The sequence below is a fragment of the Chiloscyllium punctatum genome, chromosome 27 (assembly GCF_047496795.1).
Source record: "Chiloscyllium punctatum isolate Juve2018m chromosome 27, sChiPun1.3, whole genome shotgun sequence".
Classification (NCBI taxonomy): domain Eukaryota; kingdom Metazoa; phylum Chordata; class Chondrichthyes; order Orectolobiformes; family Hemiscylliidae; genus Chiloscyllium; species Chiloscyllium punctatum.
The window spans coordinates 28,787,339-28,799,392 of record NC_092765.1 but is presented as its reverse complement, the minus strand read 5'-3'; the positions used below and the strand labels follow the sequence as shown (position 1 = coordinate 28,799,392).

Here is a 12,054-nt window from a genome sequence, read left to right as displayed (position 1 = left end):
CCTATCTCGATGTCAAAGCAGCTCACCTATTGGCTCTTAGTAGCTGGAGCTTCCCAGTTTTAGGCCAATTCTACAGCAAAGAGGTGGCACCCTGGCAAAGGGGCTGGATTACAAAAGGTGCTCACCAGCACCAATGAATAGCAAATTCAAGACAAGGTATGGCATTATCATCCACTTAGCAAGCGATGAGGGTGCAACAGTTATGGAAACAATGCTGATGACACCAAAATTGGAGGTGTAGTGGACAGCGAAGAAGGTTACCTCGGATTACAATGGGATCTTGATCAGATGGGCCAATGGACTGAAGTGGCAGATGGAGTTTAATTTGGATAAATGAGAGATGCTGCATTTTGGGAAAGCAAATTTTAGCAGGACTTGTACACTTAATGGTAAGGTCCGAGGGAGTGTTGCTGAACAAAGAGTGCAGGTTCATAGCTCCTTGAAAGTGGAGTCGCAGGTAGATAGGATAGCGAAGATGGCATTTGGTATGCTTTCCTTTATTGGTCAGAGTATTGAGTACAGGCGTTGGGAGGTCATGTACAGGGCATTGGTTCGGCCACTGTTAGAATATTGCATGCAATTCCGGTCTCCTTGCTATTCGGAAGGATGTTGTGAAAGTTGAAAGAGTTCAGTAAAGATTTACAAGGATGTTGCCAGGGTTGGAGGATTTGAACTATAGGGAGGGGCTGAATAGGCTAGGGCTGTTTTCCCTGGCGCGTCACAGGCTGAGGGGTGACCGTATAGGAGGTTTATAACATCATGAGGAGCATGGATAGGATAAATTGATAAAGTCTTTTCCCTGGGGTGGGGGGAGTGCAGAACTCGAGAGCATAGGTTTAGGGTGAGAGGGGAAAGATATAAGAGAGACTTAAAGGGCAACTTTTTCACGCAGACAGTAGTGAATGTATGGAATGAGCTGCCAGAGGAAGTGGTGGAGGCTAATACAATTGCAACATTTAAAAGGCATCTGGATGGATGTTTGAATAGGAAGGGTTGGGAGGGATATGGGCCAGGTGCTGGCAGGTGGGACATGTGGTTGGCGTGGACAAGTTGGACCGAAGGGAGTGTTTCCTTGCTTTACATCTACTGACGATTAACTGCAAAACAATCTCACCCATGTCCTGAACCAGTATGCATGAAGTAACATTTTTGACATAGATGAAACCAGACCTTTTGACACATTTTAGAATATAGTGCTTAGATATTTAAGATTAAATATGTAATGGTAGAAAGTGAAAGTAATCTATGTCAAAGTGGATGACACCGTAAACTAGTCTCTTCTTGCAATAGAGTTCAAGAAATCACAGTACTTTGCAAATGCCAAGAAACATCCTGTGCAATGAGACTAACAAAATCTCCTGCATGACCTCGAGCATTTTTGAGGTGTGAATCAGGAAAGTGGGCAACGTGTATTAATAGAAAAGGAGAATCATTAACATAGATAACTGTCCTGTTCAACCAAGATAGCTTGATGCTGTTGAGTCCAGCAGTCATTCTTGCCTCCCAACATCATGACCAAATTACTGCCAATGCATTTGGGGAGATTAGGAACCTGAAAACACCAGTGATAACAGCTCACCAGCCAGATAATGGAGGCCATCAAAAAGCAGCATGAATACAAACCAACTATTCTAGAGGCCAGTTTCAAGAAGTTGTTATTATGGAATGTCACAAAGCTGGTCCCTTTTTTCTAAATGCTGCTCCTCATCTCAAGGATAATTTTTGTTTTTTCCAGAATGGTTGTAAAACCACTAAAATATAGAGAGCAGATTCCCCTATGACATGACTCATGAATTCACTGCAAATTGCTCTTTCAAAGAACCACATGACTTAAATGAGCTAATAGACCTTCTTATGCATTATAATAAATCATGATTCCGTGATTTATTAAGCATCTCACCAGCACATACCTGTTTCATTTGTCCTTCAGAAACTCCACCCCTGTAGTAGATAATGCGTGTTGGCTTGAAGCGGGTGGATTTGTAAAATTGAATTAGGAGCTCACGCACCATGTTAGATAAATCCTGAATCACCTCTTGACTGAACAGCAGGTCCTGAGAAGTTTCTTGTCTTGATGTCTGCACACGTACTGTTGCACAGTATCGGCTGGGATGCCCATCCATACTACCAACTACCTAGAAAGCAAACAAAATCTTAAATATTTAACTGCAGTTTGTTGTAGGTTAAACGAGTACCACAGCATCACAAACAACTGTGGAGGGAGGAACTTTCTTGAACATACATTTAGACAGAAGTTATATAATTGAATACATGACAAAAACACTACCTTCCATTAACCTAATTAGAAAAGCTACCCAAGAACAGCAAGTTATTTCCCTCTTGCATATTCTTGAGCCACAAGACATACTTTTCCTGTTAACACACTGTACCTGATATTAACATGAGCAGTGACCCACTATCAGTATCTTTGCTGCATGCTTTTCAGCCAAATAATGCTCTAACTAATTTGTCTTCAACAGAGGGTATTATATTCAAATTGAGGACTTCAACTACTGCTCAGCAAACTTCTGTATTTTGCACACTTACTTCCTGAACTTATGTTTAATAAATTTTTCAACATTGTCACGAATTGTTTTCTAATATAGCATTCAAAACTTACAGCAGCAATGGAGGGTTTCTTGCCGTCTCCAGCTGGAGGGTGTGTGACATCAGCTCCCAAGAAGATGACAGGCTGCTGGAACACAGATGGCCTAAATATAATACAAATGTTCACATTTTTAAAAATGCAATAGTGGGCTTCAACTGTGTAATACTTAACTGATTAATAAAAAAGGTAAAAATATTATGGCTTAGGCAAATCCTTAAGATAATATATAATAAATATATTAAGGGAGTCAAAGTTTTCAAGCACAAAGAGGCCCTTTGGTTCACATTGGTTCAAGTGCTGGCAAATGGAACAAGAGTACATAGCTGCATGGTGACCATAGCTTTTTACACTTTGGCTTTCAAAATGTTCACCTAGTCATTATTACACAAATGTTGCAAAAGGTCTCCAGCTCGATCATCCATTCAAGCAGCGAGTTCCAGATAGCCACCATCTTCTGGATTACAAAAATTTCCTGCTGTACGGTGGTCAGAGAGTATTTGAATATTAATGTCAAGACCCTGGCAGTCTCCTCTCACAGCAGCCTGGGATATATCTGGGCCAGTGTTTTTAAATCAAATTTTATGCCCCCTCCCTTTCAAATGTAATTTGTTCAAATAAATCACAAACCTCCTCTCTGATTTCTATTCTTAGATCATCCTTCTCTAGAGAGTGAATAGAGATGCAATGAACTCTTAAAACCTCACCTATGTCTTCTGGTCCACACAGTTTGTCACTTGGGTCCCAGATAGGCCCTATGTTTTCCTGGTCATGCATGCGTCCTATCCTAACTAAGTAGTCATTCGCTGTGATCAAGTTGCAATAATGATGCACACAGATCACATGATATCAGTAGGCAGGAAAATGACCTTACAAATAACATCAAATGCTGAAGCCATAAACTATGTTTGCTTTAGTTTTAAATGTTGTCAATATTATTGCAGCGTTAATAAGAAATTGTTGGTATTAGGAGTTGCATCCCATCACCTAATCATGGTAGCCAAATGAAAGGAATAAAAAAGTTAAGAAAATCAGAATAATCTACAGTATTATCTAGCCTAATTTGAGATAAAATTACAACCATACGTCAATAACTGTTTAAACACAAGCATGTAGACAATAGATGGACAAACAATAGATGTCATCTGTATGCCCAAAGAAACTCAGCTCTGTTTGAATATTTATAATATGTTATCTACATCAGATGTGTTGCATCACGTCAGATGGACGTGCATGGTAGATTTGGAAAATGCTTCCTCTTTCTACTTGGCTACCAAGAAAACTTGGCAGATACTTGGAATTTAATGACTTGGTAATATACTAATGCACTTATTACTTCCACTTCAATTCCAATACCCTAATCTAGCTATTCCAGCACCACAACAATGCTAGTACCATCTCAAAGTGGAACCTTGCTCAGAAACATAACCACAAAAAACAAGACAAATCCACTCTGGCCAATCACCACCACTACCCCACTCTCAACCATCAGCATGGTGACGAAAGGTGTGTCAAGTGCCATCAAGTGGCACTTACCTGCTCACCAACGTTCAGTTTGGGTTTCATCAGAAAAACTTGCTCATTCTCATTAAAACCTTGATCCAAAACACAGGTAGGAACAGAATTCTAGAAGCAAGGTGAGTAATTGCTCAATCAGGGTGCATTTAACAAACTGTGAAAATCTTGTGCGCGAAATGTTGACTCTCCTCCTCAGATGCTGCCTGACCGGCTGTGCTTTTCCAGCACCACACTTTTTGACACTAACCTCCAGCATCTGCAGTTCTCACTTTCACCTCCCTGTGACAAAGACCACCAAGTAAAGTGGAATCAGAGAATATCTCTGCCAGTTGGAGTCATACCTACCACAAAGCATGATGATTTTGGTTGCTAGAAGGCCAAACTTCAACCCAAGACATCACTGCAGGAGTTCCTCAAGGCAGTATTCTTGGATTAACAATCTCCAGCTGCTAGTTTAGTGACTTCCCTAATATCACTAACTTCAGAACCCATGAAGTCACATGGCATCAGGTCAAACATGAGTAAGGAAACCTTATGCCAAGTACCATCTAGCATCAAACCAACATAGCTGATGAATCAACACTTCATGCTGAACACCAACTGGAAACAGGAGAGAGAGAGAGAGAGAGAGAGAGAGAGAAGAGAGTTAGTGGTTTTCAAACGCCCACTAAAATTGGCTTGGTGACATCACTAAGTGGGGAGTCTGCAGAAGGTGGATGGAAACCAAAAAAGGGAAAAAAGGGAAAGACGTGCTTGGCTTCATTCTCACCAATATACCTGTTGCAGCTTCATCTAACTGCAACAACTGCTAAAGGCTCCTTTTGACAATACCTTCAAACAATGACCTCCACCACATAAATGAACAAGGATCAGAATGTTAGACATTACCAATAAAAGTCAGACAACATCTGGATCTGGAACTATAATCATCATTCCTTCACTCTAACTGGGTCAAGATCTTAAAATCCCTAACAGCACCATGGGCATACTTGCATCATATTGACTGTCTTGGTTCAAAAAGACAGTTCACTAGCACCTTTTTATGGGAGAGTAGGGATAGGCAGTAAGTGCTGGTCTTGCCAGTGATGTCAACATCTCATGAGATAATTTGCCAGTATGCTTCATGCAACAGCTATCAAGCATCTCAAAATGTGGAATCTTCCAGTTATCTCAACAAATACAATGAATAATATGTTGTCACTTTTGATATAGTCTCTACGTAGTACTGGCAAGTTGGCCTTCAAAAGTTAGTGCATTAAAGCAATGGAAGCTGGGCAAATACAAAATGAATATATTTACCGTTGATGAGGTACAAGGACGTTATTGATTCCACCAAGTTTTGCATTGATCTTTAAACAGAGATTTGATAAAGTCTGTGGGGATGTTTTGACCACATTCTTCACCTGAACACATTGTGTTGCCATCCCCAATAGTGTGTCACCTACACGTTTCACTTCAGCTAGAAGAGAAAATGCAAGTTTGAAAAACTGTCGTCATTTCCAAAGAACAGAATTTATTATGGGTTTTCAAACAGGAAAAGAATGCCTACATTCTGCTCCTGGTATTAACATTTCTTTAAGTTAAAGTCAAAGACATCATCCAAATAAATTTGTTGTTCATCCTGCGAACAGTTCTTCAGAACAAATCTAATTTTTCCTTGGGATTACTGCATTAGTATATTTGCTATCACAAACCAAATAGAAGATTTATATCATTTCATTTCACCAAACCTTTCGTTATTTATAGAATCAGAGTCATACAGCACAGAAACAGACCTTCGGTTCAACTACGCAATGCCGACCATAATCCTAAACTGAACTAGTCCCATCTGGAACGCTTGGCCCAAATCCCTCCAGACATTTCTTATTCACGTACTTATCTGAATGTTTTAAATGTTCTAACTATACCCACATTCACCAGTTCCCTTGGTAGTTCATTCCACACATTAACTTCTTAAAAACAAACAAAGTCCCTAATGTTTTTAAAAACTTTCTCCTCTCACGTGAAAAATACACCCCCTAGTCTTGAAATGTCACACCTTTGGAAAAGGATATCTGCCATTCACGTTACCTATAGCCCTCATTATTTTATAAGCCTCTAAAGATCACCTTGCAACCTCCTATGCTCCAGTGAGAAAGGTCCCAGCCTATCTTTATAACTTAACCCTTCCATTCCCGGTAAATCTAAATTTAATAATCTTCTACTCAGCATTATGGAATGATCATGTGGTGAAATGTTAGAAAGCTCACCACCACAACCTATCAAACAAATAATGTATCATGAAAAATAATTAGCCCTTTAATAAAAAAAGGTTGATATAACCACATCTGTAATCTGCAAGTACAGAAATTATGATTTTCATGTTACAAAATATTTTTACATTAGTTTACATTTCGCTACTTGCCCACCACCCACTACACTGCAGGCACACAGTTGTGCCATGCAGGCACACAGTTGTGCCAACAAACCAGCATAAGTTTAGCAAAACTGCTTTAACATGCTTGCTGGAGCCATAGTTGTAGCACAGTTGGATTTTCCTCCTCAGAGAGCTTTCCTGTTGCCATCAATTTCCTCTTAAATTAACTCAGATAGGAAGTGCAGAGCATAATTTTCAGTTGTAAGTCTACATTCCATCAATGCTACAAAGTTGTGAAACCTTTCATATTTCCCACAAATCCATTTCAAAAATTACCAAGACTAAAACATTTAACAAAGGAACCCAAAAGGCATGGAATGTTGAATATGGATGGAAAGTGGTAGTTTGCTTCAATATGGCAATGGCAATGTTTCAAAGTTTACTACCAATTTCTGGATCGTTGATTGCAAGACAGCAGACTGGATCAACTGGGACTGTGTCCACTGGAACTTAGAAGAAATTTAGAAGCACTTTAAGACATAAAACTCTGACAGACAGTGCTGGACAGAACTGATCACAGTGATGTGTGCATTTTAGGCAGACAAAGAAACACTCACTCAGAGGGTGGTGACCCTGTGAAATTCTTTACAATAGAAGGCAGTGGAAGCCAAGTCACTGAATGTATTTAAGGAAAAGATACACAGATTTCTATAGGCTAATGATGCCAGGAGTATGGGGAGAGAACAGAAATATGGTGTTGAGATTCAGGATCAATAATGATCATATTAAATGGAGGAGCAGGCTCAATCGTCTATTCCTGGTACTATTTTCTATGTAATACTCGCATTGCAGCTCCTGAAAAAAAAGTGAATTCCTTTATTTTGCACTCGGTGGCATCCAAACTCCACTACAACCTAAAATTAGGAAAGAGAAGGCAAATAAAGATATATATTAAATCTTTTACATACCATATACAGGGGTTTTTCCAGGTAGGATGACCACAATCAACTGTAGACCAACATAAGTCATCTTCAAGTGCTTAAACATAGGTTCAACACTGTCTGCACCTTGGGCATATTTACAAAAACATGGTTGCCCCTGAATAGGCATCCCGGCATCTTTTGAAATTTTACGTAGCTGGTCAGTAAAATTTCTGGAGAAAGAGAAACACCAAAGAATGAGGAACATAATTAAAACTAGACAGAATAAGAGCATCCACTCCCACCTATATCCAGCACTTCAAAAATTAATGTCAACCGGTTTCAATTTGATGCCACCATGGCCTTCAAACATTTGACACAGTAGAAGTGTTCTTTATTTTATAACTTGCAGTAATTTCAATGTAAACAGTAAAAACAGTACACCGTACAGGTGTATTTTCACTAGTACAATATTATGCAGACTAGAAGAAACTAGAAATTTTGGGTTGGAAGAAGTAGTTGACCAAGATACACAAGAACATTTTGATCACAAGTTCTTTTTTTTTAACATGAATGATTTTCAGCAAATATTGAATAAAATGAACCTGAAACCAAAAATGACATCAGATGCTTACTTTAGGACTTCCTCCCGACACTGTTTCTGTGGTGCAAAGCAAGCAACTGCCCAGACTTTGATCTCAATGCCAGCATAGAATTGTTTGCCTCTCATGTCCCATACCCCTTGATTTGGGGTAGCAACAGTCTTATTCTGAAATAAATGCACAGGGGTTGGGAAAGTGAAAAAAACCCATTAAAGACAGGCAATGAATAATGGCATACTTAAACCAATATAACTCGTTTTTCTTTTGCACTATTCTCAATGTGAACTGCAAAGTACTGATGGAAACTAATATCTAAAAATTTGGGAACAAGAACCTCAGACTGGTTTTTGTTCTCCACAGTTGTCAGTATATTCAAATACAAAATTTAACAAAACTTCCAAAGGGAAAGTAATAAATCTCTTCACATATTTGGAGTGAACTAAGCAGGGCAGGCAAGCAAATTTAAATTATATTTGAAAACAGGCTCATAGACAACATGATAACAGGTTGCCCATTCCCAAAACCCTTAGATGGTTCATGGTTTTGAGCATACTTTTTAAGTTGCTTTCCAGTATTAAGTGGGATCTATACAAAAATAAAAATTAGCCAGATTGAAGCACAGTTATCACCTGATGTAATTCCTTTTCCAAATAATGGCAACATCTTAAATATAAAACATTATAAATATCTCCAAATGAATATTTTAATCCTGCACATTAATTGATAACATAAAGCTCTTGGATCTCTGCCAATAAAGCCCAATTCATCCTAGTAGGCCAAAACAATTTTAGAGCAAATCATGGATAACAAGATTGGATTACTAGCTTTAGAGGAATAGTCCTCATTCAAATAAATTACCCGGCATCAATCATTAGATAAGTCACCCACGTCCAACCATAAATCAAAACAAGTCAAATGATACAGTCCCTTAGATTCCAGCTGAAGCGCATCAACGCAAGTTCCCTTTCCAATGTATTATAATTGCAACCCACATGGCCATCTTTAGCTCCTTTTTTGGACCAGCGAAAAAAGGAGAAGCAATGCGGGATTAGGCAACAAAATTCCAATGCCCCATTCTCCCAGTCAGGGGGGACTTTCTTATAGCATTGTTAACAGCTTGCAAATAAATCAGCAAATATTAATAAAACAAACTATAAAATGTAGCATACCAACTGCAAATAAAGCAATATTAAAATTTTCAAATCAGCAAAAACAAATATACTGGGAGACAGAAAGACAGAGTACAGACATGGCTTCCAGAGGATGCAGAATTTAATGTAACTAGCTAATTTCAGCAAAATTACTTTATACCTCCAAAAACACAGTCTCTATTCTGGTTAATCTTAACATACTATGGACAACTTCAACAGCATCATATTTCAGAAGAAGAAAAAAACAAGATCAAAGATGAAGCCAAACACCACTAAAAACTGCAACCTTTCTGGTCAAGTTTAAAAGAATTGTGGCTCTCCCTTGAATTGAAAACCTACTTTTATAAATTGATTTGTGTGAACTCAAGCCCACTTCCTTCTACCTCTAGCGCATGGTCTGCCAGCAAACAATAGCACGAATACAGTTAACTTACCACTGCATGCTTGTGCTCAAACAGCAATTTTTTTTTGTTTAAAAACCCCTTACCTAAAATTATAGGAGAAAGCCCATGTTGACAATTGGGGCTCAAATTTGAGAGCCCATAAAGTCAAAGATCACAGAAAAAGCAAACCATTACAAAGCTAAACCACTGTCCTCAACTATCCTTGCATTACTACTGCCACTTGTCACTCCCCACCAAAAGAAAACACTCAATATGAACATTCCAATAGGGAGCAGGAGTAAGCTATTCAGCCTAGGGATGATGTTACCCTGGTGGGCAGACAGGCCATTTTGGATTGAGAGGAGAAATTTCTTCACTCAAAGCCTGCTCCACTATTTAGTAAAATCATGGCTGATTTGACCCTAAGCTCAACTCCACAGTCACACTTACCCCAGATAATCTTTCACCAAGATTACCAAGAATATATCCAGCTCTGCTTTGAATATATTCAAAAGCTCTGCATCCATCACCCCCTCAGGAACAGTGTTCCAAAAATTCATGGCTCATACTGAAAAATAAATTTCACCTCAACTCTTCCCCAGCCCCCCACAAGGTGACCCTTTATTCTAGAGATTTCTTCCCAAGAGAAAACACCCTCTATGCATCAACAAGCCCCTCCAAGATCGTGATTCAATTAAGTTGCTTTTTACTATTAGAAAGACCACACAAACTTAGCTAACTTAGTTTCACTACTGTCCTGCATGAATTAAGTAAAGACTACCTACCCTGTATCCAATACCCCTCATGATAAATAACATTCCATTAGCATTCCTAATTACATGCTGTACCTGTATATTAGCCTTTTGAAAATCACGCATTAGGATACCTAGATCCTCAGCACCTCAATGCTGCAATCTTCATTTTAGATAACATGCTTCCTTAGTCTTTCTACAAACAAAATTTCATATTTAGCCACATTATACTCCATTGCATAAACTTACTTCCACACTATTGTCATCAACAAATTTGGCCTAAAAATACCATTGTTTTATTCAAGTTTCTTCACCCATAGCAGTGAGACCGTGGAATTCTCCGCCACAGAAAGTGGTCAAGGCCAAAACGTTTTGCGCATTTCAAGGAGTTAGGTATAGCTCCTGGGGCTAAAAGGCAGAGAGAGAAAAAGCAGGAACAGAGTACCAAGTTGATGATCAGCCATGATCACAATGAATAGCAGAACAGGCAGAGAAGGGCCAAATGGGTTATTCGTGCTCCAAGGTTTTTATCATCTGATCCTTTTCAAAGTCATTTACGTAAATTGTAAATGGATGATTAGATTCTCTACAGTTGGGAAACAGGCCCTTTGGCCAAACAAGTCCACACAGACCCTCCGAAGAGAAACCCACCCAGCCCAATTTCCCTCTGACTAATGCATTTAACACCATGGGCAATTTAGCATGACTAATGCATTTAACACCATGGGCAATTTAGCATGGCAATTCACCTGAACTACACATTTTTGGACTGTGGGAGGAAACCGGAGCACCTGGGAGGAAACCCACACAGACACTGGGAGAATGTCTGTTTGGAGTTTGCACAATCACCTGAGGCTGGAATCAAACCTGGGATCCTGGTGCTGTGATGTAGCAGTGCTAATCACTGAGCCACCGTGTTCCAAAATGAATTCCTGAGGCACACCACTTGTGCATCTAGTCAACCTGAAAAAGACCCTAATTATGCCTACACTCTGCTTCCTGTTAACCAATCTTTTACCCACACCATTATGCTACCTCCCACACCAGGAGCTTTTGTTTTCCACAATGGCATTTGATAAATTGCCACAAAAGGTTTTCTGAAAATCTAAATACAGTATACCATCTTTTGTCCACAACAAGTTACTTTCTCAGCCAATTCTAAACAGATTGCCTAAACATGATTTCTCTCTCTCAAAACCATGTGGACTCTGCCTGATTACCTTGAGCTTACCCAAGTGTCCTGCTATAACTTGTGTAACAATGCTTCTAACATTTTCCCTATGGCAAAGGTTAAGTAACTGGTCAGTAGCTTCTAGCTTTCGGTGTCTCCCTCTTTTGAATAAAGTTGTTACATTTGCTATTTTCCAAACTAATTGGATCCTTCAAGAATCTAGAGTGTTTTGGAACACCAAATGAATAGTCTCTCACTTGCCATTTCTTTTAAGATCCTAAGGTGAAATCCATTAAGATCTGGGCACTTGGCAGCCAGTAGCTCTAATATTTACTCAGTTTCTTCATGGTTATAATTTTCCTACAACATCCCCCTCCCTTTTGTTTCCAAATTTAGAGTTGCTTCTGGATTGTTACTTGTATCTCCTATAGTAAAGTCAGATGCAAAATATCTGCTCGATTTATTTTAATCTCTATTTTACATTTGTCAAACTCCCTAGATTCATTTTCTATGGAACCAATGCTCACTTTTACAAGATTAAGAACCTTTTAAAATATTTTAGGAACCCTTACTATATGTTTTTTGGTTTCAGGCCG

At 39.0% G+C, this 12,054-nt stretch overlaps 1 protein-coding gene across 3 annotated transcripts in view; it reads right to left on the bottom strand.

Moving 5' to 3' along the window:
• Positions 1-12,054, bottom strand: part of LOC140453590 (protein argonaute-4) — a 105,962-nt gene that overhangs the window by 26,735 nt on the left and 67,173 nt on the right. For all 3 annotated transcript variants that reach the window (XM_072548398.1, XM_072548399.1, XM_072548400.1), the window contains exons 11-15: positions 8,035-8,168; positions 7,448-7,632; positions 5,423-5,582; positions 2,621-2,711; positions 1,911-2,135 (exon numbers count right to left, since the gene is read on the bottom strand). In XM_072548398.1, the coding sequence (XP_072404499.1) occupies positions 1,911-2,135; positions 2,621-2,711; positions 5,423-5,582; positions 7,448-7,632; positions 8,035-8,168 (795 nt within the window). The remainder of the gene's footprint in view (positions 1-1,910; positions 2,136-2,620; positions 2,712-5,422; positions 5,583-7,447; positions 7,633-8,034; positions 8,169-12,054) is intronic.